This window comes from Seriola dumerili, unplaced genomic scaffold (assembly GCF_002260705.1).
Source record: "Seriola dumerili isolate Sdu_G_001 unplaced genomic scaffold, Sdu_1.0 BDQW01000011.1, whole genome shotgun sequence".
Classification (NCBI taxonomy): Eukaryota; Metazoa; Chordata; class Actinopteri; order Carangiformes; family Carangidae; genus Seriola; species Seriola dumerili.
The window spans coordinates 6,257,901-6,282,020 of record NW_019174266.1 but is presented as its reverse complement, the minus strand read 5'-3'; the positions used below and the strand labels follow the sequence as shown (position 1 = coordinate 6,282,020).

Here is a 24,120-nt window from a genome sequence, read left to right as displayed (position 1 = left end):
AGTGACAGATGCCAGCATGACATCATAATGCCATGCATACCATGTACTATGGTGGCAGGACATTAAAAAACTACTTGGCTGAAGTTAGGAAATGATTGTGGTCATGGTTTAAAAGAAGACAATGCTGGCTGTTGGTAGGAAATGGGAAATAAACAATGGTTCCTGATCTTTAAATCATTTTACACAACCTCCGCCCTTCGAGAGAGGTGGTGTTCTATTGTTGTGTATTTTGCACTGTTTAACATTATTTGCCAATGCAGAAAATCAAGAAGTGAAAGAGAAGGCTGTGTTTTTTTTCTTTTTTTATGCAACCCTAAATAGGCTGTTTGAATTCTGCCTTAAGGTGATGTCACACTGGCTTCGCATTCAATGAAATTACTCACACTCAGCCATGAAAAAAGGATGTACAATGTAATGATTGATGTACGTAGTAAATAAATACTTAGCAGAGGGATTACAAACAACACAATCTGTAAGAGTGATGGTACAGTTTGTAATTTGCTAGTCTAAGGTTGTACTAAACATGGTGATGCAAAATGCTAGAATAATATTTTTTCAGTACAAGTAGGCTACTTTTGGCCGCATGGTCAGAGTTCCAATTTTCTAAAAAATTAATTATTTTTTCAATTACTCTCTACTCTTTTTCCATTTGTTCTTTTTTTTCAGATGTTTGTGACGTTATTCATATTTTAAATGATATACATCTCCCTCCTCTCTTTGACAAACAACTATAAACACTTGAGATTGTCTTGCAAACTAGTTCTGAGAGATCAAAAATTGCCCTGACTACCTTAAATGGGGGCCCAGCCGCTACTAATTGCCCCAGACCTCCCAAGCAGGTTAATCCAGCCATGGTCATGAACTCACAATGAGGGTCTTAACTCTTTGGATTTTCCTTCTTTTAATCACACATTTTAAATCCACTGGCTGAAAGTCCGTCCTGAGTCAGTTTAACTCCTATGTTTTCCAAACTAGGTGACCTATATTCTTTAATGATCTACAATTAATATATATAGTTAAACCGAGTATTACGTAACAAGAAAACAGCTCAGCTTCCGGTGAGTCAGACTTTGCGACAAGTCGTCAGAAGAAATCGCCGGCGCCAGAGAGAGCAGACTAATGGCTACCGTCGTCCATCGTCAACTACATTATAAACTGTTTTAATTTTACCGCAGATTTAGTGGAGTGGTGCTATGTCTTCGGGAATGACTGGACAAACACCGTAAGTACCCGCTTAGTTTGTTAGAGGTAAATCTGTCGGGTAACATGAGTAACGTTGCACGGGCCAGCTAAGCTAAGCTAACGCTAGCCGCGGTGTTTGTCAGTTGAATCTGTTGATCTGAAGCTTTACCACCAGCTAGCATACGTGGTTGTGGCCTGCTAATAAATGTTAGCTTGAGGGGTATGATTAGAACGTTTAAAAGTAAATAGGAGTATGTTAAAACAGGGTGTGTGTTACCTATATAGTCGAATACTAGATTCACATTAAGTCTTAAGTGGATATATTGGTAATATCTACGTCCAAAAACAGGATTGGAACTTGCTAAGTTAGCTACCTCAGCCTTGCTTCACTTTCAGTTAAGGCTAGCTAACTTTGGCTTAGCTGAGAATAAACAGTTAACCAACGTTACAATTACGCCTGTTGATTTGGAACAAAAAGAGAGAGTGTTGTTAACTTCATCCAAAAGACAAAGTGTTTATCAACGAAAGACTTTAAAAAGTCCACAATTTGCATGCAACATCTCATATCGGTTGGTTGCAATAAACAGCCATCTACAAACGTTAACGTAACCAGTCTCGTTTCAGGTATTGGATACGTCCCATCAAGTGTTTTTGTGTGTGTGTTTATATGTCATTTCCACATCACAGTTTGGGCTACATAGTTCACTAATCTGATTGTGGAACGCCAATGTTTTAAACGGAGAAACTTTTAATCTTGAACACGTTTCGCCATTCATCTAAGATTTAACAAATCACCTTCAATATTGATATGGCCAGTCGGTTTTTCCTTTGAGTTTGTTTTTTGATGTTTTTCTTGTTAAAATTGTGAAGCAATTGTATGCTCATTTATTGTTTTTTTGTTTTATCCTCAGGTGCCTAACCAGCCGATGGGATCAGCCAGCCCAGTCTAAACAGAGTATAGATGTGAGGCAGCAGAGGAGCAATGAAAGTGCAGCCCACCCTGTCTCTTTATCAGGAGTGGTGAGCACTGCTGGTTCAGACAGCACAGTTTCCCAACCACCACAAACAGGAGAGAAACCAGCACCTCAGGGAGGAGTTGAAATGGCCGCAGCCATGGCTGCTAAAATAAATGCCATGTTAATGGCAAAAGGAAAGCTGTTGACTCCTCCTCCATTACTTGCAAAGGTGCACATGATTTAAAAACTGTAGCAAATAGCTGTATAATATGTCTTGCTCATGCAGTAACTAGAGGACTAACAGTTTCTTGTCTTTTAGACCCCTCCAAGTGTGCCTGTACCAACCACTACAGAAGAAATGGTTGTCACAGAGGTTGACATAAATGATGTACCACTGAATTGTAGGGACCTCCTTACTAAAGGCAAAACACAGGAGGAGGTAAGTGGAAAGTGACCATTGTAGTGTCGTGACACACCGCAATAGTTTAAAAAAAAAAAAAAATGGGGAAAATTAGAAATGTTGGTCTTTGTACAGCTTTAAATGAAAATTCTCTAATATAAAATATTACCTTTTTCAGATACGACAGATTAGTGGAGCAGTTGTCTCAACAAAAGGTCACTACATGACTGAAGCTGAAAAGGGAAAAGGAGGAGGGTATGTATGAAGACGTGATCTTGTTACTGCAAAAGTAGCCCTCCATATATTAAAGTTTTACATCACTGGATAGTAGACAAGATATATGGTATTTATTTGTTTCTGTAAAAAACTCAAGATCTTCTTATTGTTTTGAGTAGTTGTTGCAAGCTGTACAGAATCTCTCTCCTACAAATCTTATTGCTTGCCAAGAAAATCATAACATATTTACCAGGAGTGAAACATCTATCAAATAAAAATGAAATTTATCAATCACCACATAAAATGAATTGTCTGAGTGTTAAAGTGGTAATAGAGAAAAAAGAAAATGCTTGGAGGAGTGTGAAATTTCTGTGGTGTCTGACATTTCTGATTTGCTTTCTTCTAGACAAAGACCTTTGTATTTGCATGTCCAGGGAAAGACTCAAGAGCATGTCAATAGTAAGTAGCACCTTTTTTCTTTTTCTTTTTTCTTTCTTTCTTTTTCTTAATCTGTTCAGTATGCAGAGTCTGGCATTGTCTTTGTGTAATGTAATTCACAAATGTCGTAAGCATTCCAAAGCCTGTTCTTTGGCAAGGGATTGAATATAGCTGACATCCATGCTGACTCTTCTGATCATCAGAGGCTGTTATGAGGATAAAGGAGATCATCTCTGAGGGCGTGTTGAGGGCCTCAGCAGCATCAGGAGGACAACAGGTGCCTGTAATACCTCCACTCACACTCTACCCTCAGCCTCCTCGGCCTGTTGTTCCCCCTCCTGTGCCACGGACTCCCAACACCAACTCAGTGCCAGGCCAGGGACATCGGCCTGCAGCTCCTCATTCAGGGGTAGGCAGACATGATGTCTATGTCGGAGTTCAAGCCTCTACAAACACTTGTGAAAAATGTATAGGGTTTTCTGGCAGTTTTGCACTTATTTCCGTATTAGCCGCTGAGAACAAAAGTATTTTACTTTTCTATTTTCTAGCTGTACTTTGATGTTTATTTCGTAATTAAGTGGTATTAAACATTGCGGCTAGAGCTAGGATTTATGTAAGAGGACTTAGCTGTGTTGGCTCATAATCTATTATTATATCATATTTTACTGGGTAATATTTTTTTATACACAAGCAGAAACATGACAAGAAAAAATAAAAAACCATTGTTGACACATTAGCCTATACAGATCATCAAAGGAATACTAGGTAACAGCATTTATAAAACATTTTTAATTCATGTGTAAAGCGTCAATTATACTCCCTTTCGGACAGACACACACAGCTGCGGACACAGTTCTTATATTTCTTTCTAGTTTGCTAGGAGAAAATCATGTGCAGTTGGTGCCTTAGTAGTTTGGCACCAACTGCGCAGTGTGTTGTATTAGGTCTGTTTTTCTGAATATCTGTTGTACCAGGCTTCTAATTGAAAATGGAGGTAAAGAATGTGAGGCAAGTGAAGACTATGTTGCCTTCACTGATACCCACCTCCCAAATGAAGTAGCAGAGAGAACGTCCTTGGTCTACAGAGGAAAGCCTTGGATTACTGCATCTGCTTACAAAGCTGTCTGTCTAGTCAATGTTTAGATGTCAACATACAACCCAAATGTGCAGGGCATATTAATAAATCACATTTTCTTCTCATCCTCAGAGCTTTGTGCACACAAAGATTTTTGTGGGTCTGGACCAGGCGTTGCCTTCATTTAATGTGAATGAAAAGGTCGAGGGTCCAGGAGGCTCGTACCTGAGTCACATCCAGACAGAGACAGGGGCTCGAGTCTTCCTCAGAGGAAAAGGTTCTGGCTACATTGAACAAGCATCAAAACGAGAGTCTTTTGAGCCTCTTTATGTTTACATCAGGTATGGTCATTCTAAAGGCTCACCTTTTGCAAATTTATCATGTTCCTTATTCTACTTCAACTTTCTTGAGTGGTTATGCTGCTGCTTATAGGCAGTTAAATAATAATCGTAATAAAAATCATCAAATCATCAAAAAAGCTTAAACAGTGAGTCAAACTGGCCGGTACGGTCTGTTTTATCCAATTTTAACTTTTTGTGTTACAGCCATCCAAACGCAGCTGGATTGGAGGCAGCGAAGAAACTCACTGAGAGTCTGCTGGAAACTGTAAGTTCGTGATATTGTCACCATAAATAAATACTTTGGATTTGGTCTGAATTTAATCAAAGACTAATTGGAGGTATAAGAAGGTGAAACTATTAAAGCATATAGTTTTCACTGATACCCACCTCCAAGAGTGAAAGCGGTAGTGTGAACCACCTGATCTCCAGTGATAGGTTTTGAGTGCTCTGCACCTACCCACAATACAGTTGTTGAAAATAAATCACCACAGCCTTTTTGGATTTTTATTCAGCTCTTTACATAGTTTTTTCTTTTGTCTTGTTCTCCAGGTGAGAGCTGAACATGCCCGAATGGTGTCGATGTACACGGCCACAGGCTCAACACAACGTGAGTATTCTTTTACTCTTTGTAACTAAAGAGGCAAATTCCAACAGAGTGACCAAATATCAGGTACTAGCTGGCTGCATTCTTCTTGTGGTAATTAATCCTTTGACATCTTTAGTGCCTCAACAATAGGTTGAAATAGTAGGTCAAATTTTTCAGAACACCCTGTTATTGATCCATGTGATATATGCTATTAACTCCACATTCTATACTTTCATTTCAGCATACGCAGCACATGGATTTCCACCTAATAGCAATTACTCTAGCCAGGGGTCCTGGTATAACTACCCAGCAAATGGGTATGCTGGCGGCTATTCAGCGTATCCAGGAGACCGTGGTTATTGGAGTAATGCAAATGGTCCCCCAAGTCATTCTAACATGTCGACAAACCCTCCATCTTCTCAGGCAATGGTTCAGTATCCGGTGTGTCCTAGGAAACCACATCCCTATCTCGTCCAGGTAATTATCAAAGATTAAAGCTGCAAACACTTACTGATTAAAGCACTAGTTTAAATCTGTACACACACACAGACACACACATCACAAGCTTCATTAAACTTATTGTTAAAAGGTTTTGAGCTCAGTGTTAATGCAATAAACCATATAATGTCAGGACACATGAAACCTTGAGGCCTTGGAGTAGTTGTGGTTTTTTTAAATCCTGCTGCAGCATCAGTGTGTATATGTTGGTTTTGATCTACTTAAGGACCCTGGCAGCAGTGAGACAGTGGAACCTGAAGCATCTTTGAGCAGCCCCCCTGACTCAGGAAGTCCCAAGCGTCATTTCCACGAGGCAGCCAAGGAAGAGCAGGTTAGCTGAAGAGTAACACCTACACATATTGCTCCAAGTTCATTCTGGCCATTTTAACATGAACATGTCTCTTACTCATTGATTGAACTGTTTGACTTACTGATGAAAGTTTAAGTCTTCACCATTCAGAGAATGGCGAAGTGTCAATCATCACTGCTACACCACAAAAATCACTGAACTACAAAACACACAATTATATTCCATGAAATAATTGCATGAAAAAAAATCTTTCACCTGGGTTCTATTTGTTTCTATCTCTTGCCTATTTTTAGACTAGTTGAGTAGTGAGTTACATAAATGTTGTTTAAACATCAAGTTACCATCCTGTTACAAATGACTACGCTAAGTTGAGCATGGATTTTAGCTGCATCACTGTTTATTCTGAAAATAGATACAATGCTGACCATAATGGAAATTACCAGCTCTGCCACACATAACTTTCAAGGTTTAAATAATAAAATAAACGAAATTTGGGCTTTTTAGAATAGTTAAAATGTCTTGCTCATTAGTTTTAGCCTTTCCTGCCTATATAAATATTTTTTTCTTTAAAAATGAAAGTTTTTAAAGGAATAAAAGTAGGTTCGAACTAGTTATTCCTATATTTTATTGTCCCCATGCATACAAGAGGACACTGTTGGCCACTAAACAAGGGTTTCTTGTAGTACGCACAGCAGAGAATATGTCTTTGGTAAGAGAGAGTTAAAATGAAAATAGAGAGTGCGAATGAGCTGCTGTTTATGCTGTTGTTTAACCACAGTCTCTCTCTCTCTCTCTCTCTCTCTCTCTCTCTCTCTCTCTCTCTCTTTTTCTTTCATTCAATAACCAACTTTCAACTGCATTTTCTTCTATGTAACTTTTGACCACTTCAAATAACTACAAAAAATTAAGTTTGAAAATAAAAAGTTTAAAGATTAGCAGCACTAAACACCTGAAAAGGTTTTGTTTCTATTGTGGTCAAACCTTTTTTTTTTTTAATATGCTAAAAGGTTTGAATTGTTTTACATTTTAGCCAACCAGCCGCTCTCCAGAGGGTCCTCCTCATCAGGAGTCTGCACTTCCTGCCTCCAATGTTGGAGAGGAAAAAGCAGTAGAAAGGTCTGTTAATAGATCTCATTTCCTTTGTATGTTATTCTTCATGAATCTTGTGTGGTGTAGATACTGACGCTTTTCTCTTTTCAGGATTCTGATGCCTCCACCACCACCTCCCTTTGTGACTCCTTCCCCTGTTATGCGCAAAAGGCCGAGAGACGCAGTGACAGATGATCTGACCAGTCAGCCCAGCAGCACCGCGTCAATGGGTATGCATTTCTTTATTTCCTTATATTCTGAGAGCCCGAGTACTCAGACATTTCTTCTGTAGAGTTGTCTGTTGCATGAAATGGCATCTCCCCCCGTGGAGGAATGGGGGAGGAGTGGAGACCTGTGTGAATCTCTCCGCTGGTAGAACCCACTAACACGGTCTTCTTGTATATGTTTTTTGTCTTTCCCTTGTTTTCTCTCTCAACATGTGTCCCCGGACCTGCCTGTTATGGATGTGTGCTGTGCTGCCGTTTCATTTGATATCTTCCCTCCCCTGGCTGTGGATCAAACGAACTCAAAAACCACCGCTAACATGGGGCTCCTCAATGGGTTTCCTTTTTGTTTTGTTCTCGCTTTGTCTCTCCCCCTCTCTCTTTGCCTCCCGTCTTTCTCTTATGTCTCCCACCTCCTTGCTACTTTTCTCTATCTCTCCATTTTTATTGTGCCCTTACAGGTGCTCAAGAGGATGTGTGTGAGAAGAAGTCTAAAGTGGACGAAGATGCATCAGGGCTTGTGCCCTACGGAGGAGATTCCTCTGACGAAGAGGAGGAGAGGACACGCAGCAGTAAGACAGCTAACTCATAACCCCTTCCCTGCCCTGCCCCGCCCTGCCCCGCCCCACCCCCACTGTCCAGGATACTCGCAGACCCAAAGTCTACATTCAGTTTATCAGCGCAGTTCTTAAACTCAAACCCCATAAAAGGAAAAATCCACCCTTGTGTTGAGGACTATACCAGTGTTTTGCCATATTTTCCCCATTTACTGCAAACAACTTCTTTATTGCTGACCATTCTCCAAGCTAAATGTTTTTGTTTGACTTTTTGCTTCAATCCAAGCAGACATGGTTTTGCATTCTTCTCCTTATGGCATTTAAAGACACCTTCATATTTCTGGTGCCACTTTATGTACTGACCTCAATTTTGGGACTTAAAGGGCAGCTGACTAAGCTTTGTCAGGTTGACAGTATTTATATAGAAGTAATTAGGGTTGGGCAATCATCTTTGTTTTCATATTGTTTTAGGGCTTTCACTCTCACTTTACACATCAGTGCAGCCTCTGTCATTTACCTCTATTTTGGTTCATTTTACATAGTGATCACAAAATAAGTTGATCTGCAGCTACAGCTTGGTTCTCCTGAATGGAGATTTCTCCCTCTCTTGGTCTAGTTCTACTGTGGGCCTGTGTTTGTTAAGACAAAGTCAGTTGCAAATCAAATGCACTACAAACATTCACAAATGTCAAAGGCTTCAGCTAGATATGTGAGCCCGGCAGAAGGTAGCAGAGTGGATAAAAGAGCCATAGTCACGTGTGCCTCACACACCTAGAATCAAGCAGCAGGCCTACGGAGAATGGAGATACAAGGTTTTGTCAGAATGCACCGCTCACTCGTCAGGATTGGCAGATGGGAAAGGGTGCACAAAGGGGTTGCTTTAAATTAAGCAGCAGTCATCTGTGCTGATTAATGATGATTGCCAAAAGGGGAAAAAAATCTTTGATCATTGATAGACAATCTGTTTACGGTTCTTATCAGTAATGAAGCACAGATGATAACAAGCCGGCTGAAGATGCTAAAAAGCTACGGTATGCATGTTTTTTGAATTATCACCAGTCTCTGATGTTTGGTGCTTTCCTGGACTCTCAAGGAAGAATGGTTTTCATTTTCTTGTCCTGGTGTTGGTTTTGCTTTGTGTACATCTGTTTCAGTTAGTTATTTTTCATGCATCTCCCAGAATGCCTTTCTACAATCCCTCTAACAGTGGGTTGGTTTTAGTCAAAGGTGGGCATGGGTAAATGTATGCCCACCTACATAGCAAATGTAAATATAGATAGCCTGCCGAGTAGTGCATTGGCACTGTACATACGTTTGTAGCCACATGACTTAAAATGCAATACATCATGTGGCTCAATGTTATTAGCAAATTTTGAGGATATGGTTTTAGAGAATATAAATCTTTTTCTCCCTTGTTATTGCTCTCATGATAGAAGCTTTTCTTTTTTACTCCAAGGGTCAGACTCTAAAATGTGCACTTGCCAAAAAAAAATTTGGTCCAGAAAAGCAAAGCACATCATCAGCAGCCACTTTTAACAGTGTGGAAGTATTCAGGGTGGATTTTTCCTTTTCAGATGTGAATACAATTGTATAATAACAAATTGATTTTTTTTTCCTTCTTAAAACCATTTATTTCATTTTGCAATGCATCTTTTGTTAAACAGAAACAAGCTCCTTATTTTCACTTTTGAATTTCAACACTTGGTCTGCTGCAGTTACTGATGGTATAAGTACATATTGTAAAATTCAGTGAAACTTTTTCTTATCTTGGAAAATGGTGTATGCCTGTTCCCATGGAATACTACAATAAAAACAACTGAAAACCCCTTATTGTTTCTGGATCACACACATTTTATACTATTGAGGAAGATCAGCAGATGTCTACATCCTCAATGACAGGTGTTTCTTAATGGGGATGTCCCCCAGAATTTTATTTTATTTTTTATTTTTTTAACCAAAGTGTTGTCTCTTCCCACCAGGCTTTACATTGTGATACTAGACATGATTGCTGGTGTCAGGTGAATGTGTACTCGGGAGCCTCTATACTGTTGTGTACAGTAAGAGCTCCTGGGTTGTCCAGGCCAAAGCAGGGGTGGACATAACTTTGGAAGTGACAGTGGAAGGTGTGTAGGTGTTGTTCCAGATCCACATTAAAGAAGGACAGCGTCCCCCTCTCGTAGTCCAGTGCCACTCCTATCCGCACTGGGTTCACTGTAATCCTCAAGTCAGGACTCCAACCATTGTGTAAAAACTCATATTTATGCCTAAAGGGAAAAAAAAGAGGACAACTTAATGATTCTGAATAGCAAAGAAGTTCTAAATAAAAAGCTTTTGCTCTCATTCTGTTGGGATAATTTTCCCTCTGTCAGCCAGTAGTGAAGCAGATGCTGAATCATGAGCCAACAGCCGGATTTCAAATCGCTGCGGATTAAAGAAAATTAGAAATGTGATTGTTGAATTGTGCGTAGGCAGAGTCACCAGGATGATGCCCACAATGGAAACCACATTCAGGGCTTGTGTGATATGGTGGCTCTGAATGATTTGCTAAATGTGACGATTCAACTGTCCTGCTTTGTTCCAAGAAGAGTTGCCATAGCAACACATATAAAGTAACAGATCTTCAACTCTGGGCTTTTCTACCTTCAATGGGCTTAGTTTTGCATAGAGCGGATCCACAATTTTTTTTTTTTTTTGCTTAGGAAATGAAATTTTCTTGTGGCTAAAAATACAGTCTTGGCCCAGTTTCCATGAACTGCAGTAGTAGTCCCTGAGAAGATCAGCAAGCTAATTCTGATCTCAGATTGTTTGAAAAATCTGCATCTACTTGGTCTGTGTAGTGCCGTGCAAATGAAAGCCAGTTTGTCCTCTACAGCTTGCACAACAAACAGGAATAACTAAGCAACAAAACCAGGGCCACTTTAACCTTTGTTTTGTTTAAACTTTTACTTCCTCATTGTTCGGGGTCCCACAGACCCCACTGCTGTCTGTGTAAATATTATATTATTGCAAAATCAATGTTTTTAGTTCAAATATTTTTTCTTGTCTTCTGACCTTACTGAAAAACCCAACATATGTTCAAAGTATTGAAGTTGTGACCATTTCCTCTGCCACAAATTGTTACAAACACATTGTTATTGCACCAAGTAAGAACATATGGGCTTTGTGCAAACAAATATTTACACCTTTTGTTTGCTAAAAACTCTCGCTGACATATAAAACTCCAGTAATGTCACTCCACAGAATAACATGCTACAGTGTATAAGTGACTGTTATGCAACTCCAATAACAGAAATCCTAATAGACTTATTTTGGAGGAGTAGTGCTGTGCTATAAGTACTGGCAACACCACAGAGCATGAAAATCCATTGTATATAATGATCATATATAACCCCAGATGGGCTGAACAGAACATTAGAGTTAATAAGATCCACAGTGGTGCTATTTTAACAGAAGTTGCACTTTTACCTGGTTGGAGTGAGAATGTGTCTCATACACCAGGAGGTGTTGTTGGCTCCGAGGTACGAGCTCCTCTCTGTGTCCATATATGCAACTCCAATCCTGAACTCTGTCCCATCATCTACCTCAACTTCCCAGTAATGTCTGCCTCGCACTGGAATCAGATCTCCCAGGACAGCTACACATCTGTAGGTACAAACACACACACACACACACACAATGTACATATTTACATTCATAAAATGGAAATCTTGAAAGTCCCAATTATTTAGCCATTGTGTTCTTTACCTGGTAAAGGTGTTATCATCAAAGGCCATAGCACTAATAGACAGCTCCTCATCTCCATAAAACATGGTGAAGCCATCTTCGGAGATGGACAGGCAAGGATGGGCAGTCTCCTCCAGGAGATGGAAGAATGTACCTGTACAGGTGAACAAACATTGAATGTGCCAAAAGTTATCGTGCTAATTAAGTAAGTACATTTACCTTTTTGCTAACAATTTTGAGGCAATATTACTTTAGCATTTTCATGAATGGCTACTTTATTCTTCCATTCCACTACATTATTTTACAGCTTTGGTTACTTTTCAGATTAAGACTTCAAAAATAAATAAATAATGAAAAATATCTTTTTTTTTTTCTTTTTTTCTTTTTTTTAAGTCTTTGCATAAAATATGATGCATTGTGACCAAAACAGCAATTTATGAAGCAGCGAAAATTAGCTGCACTGCAATCATATGCATGTTAATCTCCAAATCCCCAGGTTCCCAACCTGGGACCCACACAAGGGGTCAGGAGGTGCGTCTATTGGAACGCCAGATAGTTATAGGAGTGAGAAATTATTCAAAAAATAATCTGCAACACATTGTTCATTTTTGTTCTAATGTTTTTGTTTTTTTTCCTTCTGAAATAATTCATGGTTCAACTTCTTCAGTATTCAAACATATTTAAATGAAACAATGTGATCACTCATCAGTTGAACTGCTCATTACTTACAGATACTTATCCTGTGATGACGGTTCAAGTCCACATTTCATTTTGTTTCATATTATGGGTTCAAATTTTTGGATGATTACTTTTACTTTTGATACTTCAAGTATTTTGCTGCTAGTACTTTTGTTTAAAGGGATATATTTATAAATTGATATGACTACTTTCACTTCAGTAGATGTATAAATACTTCTTCCACCACTGGCCAAAAGTTTCATGGACAGGCTGGACCATGATTTCTCTCACCTGTTGTAGAAACTATAATGACGTCACTCCTGTCGCTGGGCCCGCCAATGTTGACTGCTCTCACAGAGATGAGGTAACGCTGTCCAGTCTGCAGTTGGATAAGACACTGACAGGTGGGCACGGCTACTATAGACCTGGGGGATTAAACATTGTGACAGAAGGCTGATATCACTTCTAAACATATTAAATGCAATATGATATGAACTTTTTGGATTGCCCTTTATTTGTAAACCTCTACTAGAGATGAAACCCTTGAAATAAGATCTTCTCTAACTACTTCTGAAATACTAAGTGGATAAATGGGGTGGTTAAAAAGAAACTTTGTCATATTTAGACCATGGAGCTATATTAATTAAGGCAGGTTAGATTCCTATATGCAGAAATACACAGAATATTCAAATAAATGGTTTGTTCTATGAAATGTCCAGAGGAAAAATGAAAAATGACCCCAAATGTGAGGACAGTATTCTAGCTGAGGCTAACAGTGCTGCAGGAGCTGAAGCTAAGAATAGATTTTCTAGGACAGAGTGTGTCTTGATTCAGCAGCTCTATAACCATGGGACCTCAAAAATCCCAGGCAAGCACTAATGCAGGCTTTTGTTTATGGATATAAAACGAAGCCAAAGCCTTATTAAAGGACAGGCCAGTGAAGACTAATATTGTGGGGGACTGCATCTTTGAAGATTTATTTCCAGTGGAGCATTCCTGTTTCAACTAAGTTAATCTTATTTATCTTTGTGCGTGAATTCTTAAAAAAAGAAAAACAAGCCAGATCTCAAGGAAATGCACAATTAAATCTTGACCTTGTTTCTGTGTCAAATCTGTCAACTGTAAGCGTATGTCAACACATTCTTACTCAGTAACACCACTCTCTGTGCCATCAGTACCCATCTCACTCAGCTCCACGTTGTAAGAGTCTACAGGGTTGGTGTTTCCTGACTCCCAGCGGATCAGAGCAGCCTCTGGACAGCTTGTACACTCCCTCTGCTTGATCACCGGAGGCGACGGCACTAGGGAGCAAGGATTTAAGACTTTATTCTCTCTAACATCAATCAAGTGAGGCTGGAGTATTTACAAAACGGGGGTAAAAAATACATCTGAAACTGGTTTCAGGGGACATCCAGACAACAGAACAATTATTTCAGCTGTCAGGTTTAGTGAGTCTTCGTGTAGTTTAAGGAGGGTGACATTTTTTACCTGTCATGTATAAGGCCTTCTCACTCGCTGGGCTGATGCCAGTGGTGTTGGTAGCCGTCACCCACAGCTCATACTGAGCATTAGGCAGAAGATCTGTCACAGTGCAGTGGGTCTCCTTCACTTTCACCTTGCTTTCTGGAGAAAAAGAACAGATTTCAAAACCCATCACTAGTGTCCTTTGGAGAAATGAGAGATTCCCCACATCAGCAGATCCCATTTCAACAGTAGATGGTGTTATCATGCAGTCAGTGTGTCTGTGTTATACCATGTGGTGCACAGGTACTGTCTGCTGGCATGTCCTCCAGCACTGGTCTGTAGTAAAGCTCATAATACTCCACCGTGTCATCAGAGAACAAACTCCAGCACACGCGCAGAGACGTCTGGGTGGCAGAATTGGGCATCTGGGGGTTGATTACTGGGGCAGATGGAGCTGTTTATAAATTAGAGAAATAGTATAGTAAGGCATAAAAATGTCAAAAAACATCATGGTATATTAAGGCATGAACACCTCATAGTATAATAAGGCATAAAGAGTTATAGTATAGTAAGTAACTTGACAGTCTGATTGACTGTGTGCTCTTTTTCATATTTCTGTCAGAAGATATCATCTGTTCAGGAAGGCATAAAAAGGTCAAAAAATGTCATAGTATTGTAAGGCATAAAAAGTCATAGTATAGTAAGGCATGAAATTGTCAAACAATGACATAGGCATGTAAGGCATAAAAACATCATAGTATAGTAAGGCATGAAATTGTCAAACAATGACATAGGCATGTAAGGCATAAAAACATCATAGTATAGTAAGGCATGAAATTGTCAAACAATGACATAGGCATGTAAGGCATAAAAACATCATAGTATAGTAAGGCATGAAATTGTCAAACAATGACATAGGCATGTAAGGCATAAAAACATCATAGTATAGTAAGGCATGAAATTGTCAAACAATGACATAGGCATGTAAGGCATAAAAACATCATAGTATAGTAAGGCATGAAATTGTCAAACAATGACATAGGCATGTAAGGCATAAAAACATCATAGTATAGTAAGGCATGAAATTGTCAAACAATGACATAGGCATGTAAGGCATAAAAACATCATAGTATAGTAAGGCATGAAATTGTCAAACAATGACATAGGCATGTAAGGCATAAAAACATCATAGTATAGTAAGGCATGAAATTGTCAAACAATGACATAGGCATGTAAGGCATAAAAACATCATAGTATAGTAAGGCATGAAATTGTCAAACAATGACATAGGCATGTAAGGCATAAAAACATCATAGTATAGTAAGGCATGAAATTGTCAAACAATGACATAGGCATGTAAGGCATAAAAACATCATAGTATAGTAAGGCATGAAATTGTCAAACAATGACATAGGCATGTAAGGCATAAAAACATCATAGTATAGTAAGGCATGAAATTGTCAAACAATGACATAGGCATGTAAGGCATAAAAACATCATAGTATAGTAAGGCATGAAATTGTCAAACAATGACATAGGCATGTAAGGCATAAAAACATCATAGTATAGTAAGGCATGAAATTGTCAAACAATGACATAGGCATGTAAGGCATAAAAACATCATAGTATAGTAAGGCATGAAATTGTCAAACAATGACATAGGCATGTAAGGCATAAAAACATCATAGTATAGTAAGGCATGAAATTGTCAAACAATGACATAGGCATGTAAGGCATAAAAACATCATAGTATAGTAAGGCATGAAATTGTCAAACAATGACATAGGCATGTAAGGCATAAAAACATCATAGTATAGTAAGGCATGAAATTGTCAAACAATGACATAGGCATGTAAGGCATAAAAACATCATAGTATAGTAAGGCATGAAATTGTCAAACAATGACATAGGCATGTAAGGCATAAAAACATCATAGTATAGTAAGGCATGAAATTGTCAAACAATGACATAGGCATGTAAGGCATAAAAACATCATAGTATAGTAAGGCATGAAATTGTCAAACAATGACATAGGCATGTAAGGCATAAAAACATCATAGTATAGTAAGGCATGAAATTGTCAAACAATGACATAGGCATGTAAGGCATAAAAACATCATAGTATAGTAAGGCATGAAATTGTCAAACAATGACATAGGCATGTAAGGCATAAAAACATCATAGTATAGTAAGGCATGAAATTGTCAAACAATGACATAGGCATGTAAGGCATAAAAACATCATAGTATAGTAAGGCATGAAATTGTCAAACAATGACATAGGCATGTAAGGCATAAAAACATCATAGTATAGTAAGGCATGAAATTGTCAAACAATGACATAGGCATGTAAGGCATAAAAACATCATAGTATAGTAAGGCATGAAATTGTCAAACAATGACATAGGCATGTAAGGCATAAAAACATCATAGTATAGTAAGGCATGAAATTGTCAAACAATGACATAGGCATGTAAGGCATAAAAACATCATAGTATAGTAAGGCATGAAATTGTCAAACAATGACATAGGCATGTAAGGCATAAAAACATCATAGTATAGTAAGGCATGAAATTGTCAAACAATGACATAGGCATGTAAGGCATAAAAACATCATAGTATAGTAAGGCATGAAATTGTCAAACAATGACATAGGCATGTAAGGCATAAAAACATCATAGTATAGTAAGGCATGAAATTGTCAAACAATGACATAGGCATGTAAGGCATAAAAACATCATAGTATAGTAAGGCATGAAATTGTCAAACAATGACATAGGCATGTAAGGCATAAAAACATCATAGTATAGTAAGGCATGAAATTGTCAAACAATGACATAGGCATGTAAGGCATAAAAACATCATAGTATAGTAAGGCATGAAATTGTCAAACAATGACATAGGCATGTAAGGCATAAAAACATCATAGTATAGTAAGGCATGAAATTGTCAAACAATGACATAGGCATGTAAGGCATAAAAACATCATAGTATAGTAAGGCATGAAATTGTCAAACAATGACATAGGCATGTAAGGCATAAAAACATCATAGTATAGTAAGGCATGAAATTGTCAAACAATGACATAGGCATGTAAGGCATAAAAACATCATAGTATAGTAAGGCATGAAATTGTCAAACAATGACATAGGCATGTAAGGCATAAAAACATCATAGTATAGTAAGGCATGAAATTGTCAAACAATGACATAGGCATGTAAGGCATAAAAACATCATAGTATAGTAAGGCATGAAATTGTCAAACAATGACATAGGCATGTAAGGCATAAAAACATCATAGTATAGTAAGGCATGAAATTGTCAAACAATGACATAGGCATGTAAGGCATAAAAACATCATAGTATAGTAAGGCATGAAATTGTCAAACAATGACATAGGCATGTAAGGCATAAAAACATCATAGTATAGTAAGGCATGAAATTGTCAAACAATGACATAGGCATGTAAGGCATAAAAACATCATAGTATAGTAAGGCATGAAATTGTCAAACAATGACATAGGCATGTAAGGCATAAAAACATCATAGTATAGTAAGGCATGAAATTGTCAAACAATGACATAGGCATGTAAGGCATAAAAACATCATAGTATAGTAAGGCATGAAATTGTCAAACAATGACATAGGCATGTAAGGCATAAAAACATCATAGTATAGTAAGGCATGAAATTGTCAAACAATGACATAGGCATGTAAGGCATAAAAACATCATAGTATAGTAAGGCATGAAATTGTCAAACAATGACATAGGCATGTAAGGCATAAAAACATCATAGTATAGTAAGGCATGAAATTGTCAAACAATGACATAGGCATGTAAGGCATAAAAACATCATAGTATAGTAAGGCATTAAAATGTCAAAAAATGTCATAGTATAGTAAGGCATAAAAATGTTAATAAATGTCAAAGTATATTAAGGCATAAAAATTTCAAACAATGTCATACTAAATAAAACATGAAAGTAATAAAAACGACATAGTATAGTAAGGCATAAAAATGTCAAAAAACATCATGGTATATTAAGGCATGAAAACCTCATAGTATAATAAGGCAAAAAAGGTCAAAGTATAATAAAATATAAAAGTAATAAAAACGACATAGTATAGTAAGGCATAAAACGTTATAGTATAGTAAGTAACTTGTCAGTCTGATTGACTGTGTGCTCTTTTTCATATTTCTGTCAGAAGATATCATCTGTTCAGTAGGGCATAAAAAGGCCACAGTATAATAATGCATAAAAGTCATTAAAACGTCATTGTATAGTGAGGCATGAAAAGTCATAAAAACTACATAATATTGTAAGAGAAAAAAAATTCAAAAAACGTCATGGTATAGTAAGGCATAGAATAACGTAAGGTATTAATCATTTTACATGCATATTACTTTGATTTTAGACTATAAATGATGTATGACTGTATAATTGTGTAGGACACCAAGTTATTTACGACACGTCTGGAGGTCCTTGTTAGATTGAGGAATGTTTGTTTTTGCTTATATGTTTAGATCCCCACAGATGGACAATATCTCAGGAGCTCTGAAGGAGGATGAGAAAAGCTAAGTGGCCCCACGGATTAGAAGATCTCCACATCAACATCAGACCGTCAAGCACACTGGAGAGCCAAAGACCATACAAGCAGTCAAAATTTTGTTACTCATAGAGAGACCTTGGTGTGCCTTGTACCAGATCTGTCCATTATGCACTAATAAAAACCAGCCACATTGAAGTGTTTAATTGTCGGTCTGAATCTGTTTTTCATCTTTCTGTCATAAGAAATCATCTTTTCAGTGAGACATAGAAACGTCATAGTACAGTAAAGGATAAAAAGTCATAAAAACGTCATTGTATAGTAAGGCATAAAAATGTCAAAAACATATGATATTATATTAAGGCATAAAAATGTCATAAAATGTCATAGTAAAGTAAGGCATAAAAACGTCATAGTACAGTAACGCATAAAAACGTCATAGTATAGTAAGGCATAAAAACGTCATAGTATAGTAAGGCATTAAAATGTCAAAAAATGTCATAGTATAGTAAGGCATAAAAAGGTCAAAAAATGTCATAGTACAGTAAGGCGTAAAAACGTCATAGTATAGTAAGGCATTAAAATTGTCAAAAAATGTCATAGTATAGTAAGGCATGATATTGTCAAAAAATGTCATAGGCATGTGAGGCATGAAAACATCATAGTATAGTAAGGCATAAAAATGCCAAAAAATGTCATAGTATAGTAAGGCATAAAAACATCATAATATAGTAAGGCATTAAAATGTCAAAAAATGTCATAGTATAGTAAGGCATAAAAACGTCAAAAAATGTCATAGTATAGTAAGGCATAAAATTGTCAAAAAATGTCATAGTATAGTAAGGCATAAAAACATCATAGTATAGTAAGGCATTAAAATTGTCAAAAAATGTCATAGTATAGTAAGGCATAAAAACGTCAAAAATGTCATAGTATAGTAAGGCATAAAAACGTCAAAAAATGTCATAGTATACTAAGGTATTAAAATGTCGAAAAATGTCATAGTATAGTCAGGCATAAAAAGGTCGAAAAATGTCATAGTATAGTAAGGCATAAAAATGTCAAAAAATGTCATAGTATAGTAAGGCATTAAAATGTCAAAAAATGTCATAGTATAGTAAGGCATTAAAATGTCAAAAAATGTCATAGTATAGTAAGGCATTAAAATGTCAAAAAATGTCATAGTATAGTAAGGCATTAAAATGTCAAAAAATGTCATAGTATAGTAAGGCATTAAAATGTCAAAAAATGTCATAGTATAGTAAGGCATTAAAATGTCAAAAAATGTCATAGTATAGTAAGGCATTAAAATGTCAAAAAATGTCATAGTATAGTAAGGCATTAAAATGTCAAAAAATGTCATAGTATAGTAAGGCATTAAAATGTCAAAAAATGTCATAGTATAGTAAGGCATTAAAATGTCAAAAAATGTCATAGTATAGTAAGGCATTAAAATGTCAAAAAATGTCATAGTATAGTAAGGCATTAAAATGTCAAAAAATGTCATAGTATAGTAAGGCATTAAAATGTCAAAAAATGTCATAGTATAGTAAGGCATTAAAATGTCAAAAAATGTCATAGTATAGTAAGGCATTAAAATGTCAAAAAATGTCATAGTATAGTAAGGCATTAAAATGTCAAAAAATGTCATAGTATAGTAAGGCATTAAAATGTCAAAAAATGTCATAGTATAGTAAGGCATTAAAATGTCAAAAAATGTCATAGTATAGTAAGGCATTAAAATGTCAAAAAATGTCATAGTATAGTAAGGCATTAAAATGTCAAAAAATGTCATAGTATAGTAAGGCATTAAAATGTCAAAAAATGTCATAGTATAGTAAGGCATTAAAATGTCAAAAAATGTCATAGTATAGTAAGGCATTAAAATGTCAAAAAATGTCATAGTATAGTAAGGCATTAAAATGTCAAAAAATGTCATAGTATAGTAAGGCATTAAAATGTCAAAAAATGTCATAGTATAGTAAGGCATTAAAATGTCAAAAAATGTCATAGTATAGTAAGGCATTAAAATGTCAAAAAATGTCATAGTATAGTAAGGCATTAAAATGTCAAAAAATGTCATAGTATAGTAAGGCATTAAAATGTCAAAAAATGTCATAGTATAGTAAGGCATTAAAATGTCAAAAAATGTCATAGTATAGTAAGGCATTAAAATGTCAAAAAATGTCATAGTATAGTAAGGCATTAAAATGTCAAAAAATGTCATAGTATAGTAAGGCATTAAAATGTCAAAAAATGTCATAGTATAGTAAGGCATTAAAATGTCAAAAAATGTCATAGTATAGTAAGGCATTAAAATGTCAAAAAATGTCATAGTATAGTAAGGCATTAAAATGTCAAAAAATGTCATAGTATAGTAAGGCATTAAAATGTCAAAAAATGTCATAGTATAGTAAGGCATTAAAATGTCAAAAAATGTCATAGTATAGTAAGGCATTAAAATGTCAAAAAATGTCATAGTATAGTAAGGCATTAAAATGTCAAAAAATGTCATAGTATAGTAAGGCATTAAAATGTCAAAAAATGTCATAGTATAGTAAGGCATTAAAATGTCAAAAAATGTCATAGTATAGTAAGGCATTAAAATGTCAAAAAATGTCATAGTATAGTAAGGCATTAAAATGTCAAAAAATGTCATAGTATAGTAAGGCATTAAAATGTCAAAAAATGTCATAGTATAGTAAGGCATTAAAATGTCAAAAAATGTCATAGTATAGTAAGGCATTAAAATGTCAAAAAATGTCATAGTATAGTAAGGCATTAAAATGTCAAAAAATGTCATAGTATAGTAAGGCATTAAAATGTCAAAAAATGTCATAGTATAGTAAGGCATTAAAATGTCAAAAAATGTCATAGTATAGTAAGGCATTAAAATGTCAAAAAATGTCATAGTATAGTAAGGCATTAAAATGTCAAAAAATGTCATAGTATAGTAAGGCATTAAAATGTCAAAAAATGTCATAGTATAGTAAGGCATTAAAATGTCAAAAAATGTCATAGTATAGTAAGGCATTAAAATGTCAAAAAATGTCATAGTATAGTAAGGCATTAAAATGTCAAAAAATGTCATAGTATAGTAAGGCATTAAAATGTCAAAAAATGTCATAGTATAGTAAGGCATTAAAATGTCAAAAAATGTCATAGTATAGTAAGGCATAAAAAGGTCAAAAAATGTCATAGTATTGTAAGGCATAGAAATTTTTAAAAAATGTCATAGTATAATAAAGCATAAAAACGTCATAAAACATCATAATATAGTAAGGCATTGAAATGTCAAAAAATGTCATAGTATAGTAAGGCATTAAAATGTCAACAATGTCATAGGCATGTAAGGCATAAAAACATCATAGTATAGTAAGGCATTAAGATGTCAACAATGTCATAGGCATGTAAGGCATAAAAACATCATAGTATAGTAAGGCATTAAGATGTCAACAATGTCATAGGCATGTAAGGCATAAAAACATCATAGTATAGTAAGGCATTAAGATGTCAACAATGTCATAGGCATGTAAGGCATAAAAACATCATAGTATAGTAAGGCATTAAGATGTCAACAATGTCATAGGCATGTAAGGCATAAAAACATCATAGTATAGTAAGGCATTAAGATGTCAACAATGTCATAGGCATGTAAGGCATAAAAACATCATAGTATAGTAAGGCATTAAGATGTCAACAATGTCATAGGCATGTAAGGCATAAAAACATCATAGTATAGTAAGGCATTAAGATGTCAACAATGTCATAGGCATGTAAGGCATAAAAACATCATAGTATAGTAAGGCATTAAGATGTCAACAATGTCATAGGCATGTAAGGCATAAAAACATCATAGTATAGTAAGGCATTAAGATGTCAACAATGTCATAGGCATGTAAGGCATAAAAACATCATAGTATAGTAAGGCATTAAGATGTCAACAATGTCATAGGCATGTAAGGCATAAAAACATCATAGTATAGTAAGGCATTAAGATGTCAACAATGTCATAGGCATGTAAGGCATAAAAACATCATAGTATAGTAAGGCATTAAGATGTCAACAATGTCATAGGCATGTAAGGCATAAAAACATCATAGTATAGTAAGGCATTAAGATGTCAACAATGTCATAGGCATGTAAGGCATAAAAACATCATAGTATAGTAAGGCATTAAGATGTCAACAATGTCATAGGCATGTAAGGCATAAAAACATCATAGTATAGTAAGGCATTAAGATGTCAACAATGTCATAGGCATGTAAGGCATAAAAACATCATAGTATAGTAAGGCATTAAGATGTCAACAATGTCATAGGCATGTAAGGCATAAAAACATCATAGTATAGTAAGGCATTAAGATGTCAACAATGTCATAGGCATGTAAGGCATAAAAACATCATAGTATAGTAAGGCATTAAGATGTCAACAATGTCATAGGCATGTAAGGCATAAAAACATCATAGTATAGTAAGGCATTAAGATGTCAACAATGTCATAGGCATGTAAGGCATAAAAACATCATAGTATAGTAAGGCATTAAGATGTCAACAATGTCATAGGCATGTAAGGCATAAAAACATCATAGTATAGTAAGGCATTAAGATGTCAACAATGTCATAGGCATGTAAGGCATAAAAACATCATAGTATAGTAAGGCATTAAGATGTCAACAATGTCATAGGCATGTAAGGCATAAAAACATCATAGTATAGTAAGGCATTAAGATGTCAACAATGTCATAGGCATGTAAGGCATAAAAACATCATAGTATAGTAAGGCATTAAGATGTCAACAATGTCATAGGCATGTAAGGCATAAAAACATCATAGTATAGTAAGGCATTAAGATGTCAACAATGTCATAGGCATGTAAGGCATAAAAACATCATAGTATAGTAAGGCATTAAGATGTCAACAATGTCATAGGCATGTAAGGCATAAAAACATCATAGTATAGTAAGGCATTAAGATGTCAACAATGTCATAGGCATGTAAGGCATAAAAACATCATAGTATAGTAAGGCATTAAGATGTCAACAATGTCATAGGCATGTAAGGCATAAAAACATCATAGTATAGTAAGGCATTAAGATGTCAACAATGTCATAGGCATGTAAGGCATAAAAACATCATAGTATAGTAAGGCATTAAGATGTCAACAATGTCATAGGCATGTAAGGCATAAAAACATCATAGTATAGTAAGGCATTAAGATGTCAACAATGTCATAGGCATGTAAGGCATAAAAACATCATAGTATAGTAAGGCATTAAGATGTCAACAATGTCATAGGCATGTAAGGCATAAAAACATCATAGTATAGTAAGGCATTAAGATGTCAACAATGTCATAGGCATGTAAGGCATAAAAACATCATAGTATAGTAAGGCATTAAGATGTCAACAATGTCATAGGCATGTAAGGCATAAAAACATCATAGTATAGTAAGGCATTAAGATGTCAACAATGTCATAGGCATGTAAGGCATAAAAACATCATAGTATAGTAAGGCATTAAGATGTCAACAATGTCATAGGCATGTAAGGCATAAAAACATCATAGTATAGTAAGGCATTAAGATGTCAACAATGTCATAGGCATGTAAGGCATAAAAACATCATAGTATAGTAAGGCATTAAAATGTCAAAAAATGTCATAGTATAGTAAGGCATAAGAAACGTCAAACAATGTCATAGGCATGTAAGGCATAAAAACATCATAGTATAGTAAGGCATTAAAATGTCAACAATGTCACAGTATAGTAAGGCATAAAAAGTGATAAAAATGTCACAGTATAGTAAGGCATAAAAAGTGATAAAAATGTCATAGTA

At 35.8% G+C, this 24,120-nt stretch overlaps 2 protein-coding genes across 3 annotated transcripts in view; one reads left to right on the top strand and one right to left on the bottom strand.

Annotated features, from left to right (window-relative positions):
- The first annotated feature begins 1,102 nt into the window (after positions 1 to 1,102).
- LOC111224315 (UPF0469 protein KIAA0907 homolog) lies at positions 1,103 to 9,513 on the top strand. The gene is made up of 14 exons (XM_022748756.1): positions 1,103 to 1,222; positions 2,094 to 2,367; positions 2,458 to 2,577; positions 2,717 to 2,793; positions 3,161 to 3,213; positions 3,396 to 3,601; positions 4,400 to 4,608; positions 4,813 to 4,873; positions 5,158 to 5,215; positions 5,436 to 5,671; positions 5,919 to 6,023; positions 7,033 to 7,118; positions 7,203 to 7,321; positions 7,777 to 9,513. The coding sequence occupies exons 1-14, from the start codon at positions 1,194 to 1,196 to the stop codon at positions 7,905 to 7,907; spliced, it is 1,764 nt and encodes a 587-aa protein (XP_022604477.1). The 5' UTR covers positions 1,103 to 1,193; the 3' UTR covers positions 7,908 to 9,513.
- A 266-nt stretch (positions 9,514 to 9,779) lies between these two features.
- fsd2 (fibronectin type III and SPRY domain containing 2) overlaps positions 9,780 to 24,120 on the bottom strand; it is a 20,059-nt gene continuing 5,718 nt past the window's right edge. For both annotated transcript variants that reach the window (XM_022748749.1, XM_022748745.1), the window contains exons 7-13: positions 14,027 to 14,191; positions 13,762 to 13,896; positions 13,421 to 13,574; positions 12,565 to 12,698; positions 11,617 to 11,749; positions 11,338 to 11,514; positions 9,780 to 10,136 (exon numbers count right to left, since the gene is read on the bottom strand). In XM_022748749.1, the coding sequence (XP_022604470.1) occupies positions 9,887 to 10,136; positions 11,338 to 11,514; positions 11,617 to 11,749; positions 12,565 to 12,698; positions 13,421 to 13,574; positions 13,762 to 13,896; positions 14,027 to 14,191 (1,148 nt within the window). In that variant the 3' untranslated portion in view covers positions 9,780 to 9,886. The remainder of the gene's footprint in view (positions 10,137 to 11,337; positions 11,515 to 11,616; positions 11,750 to 12,564; positions 12,699 to 13,420; positions 13,575 to 13,761; positions 13,897 to 14,026; positions 14,192 to 24,120) is intronic.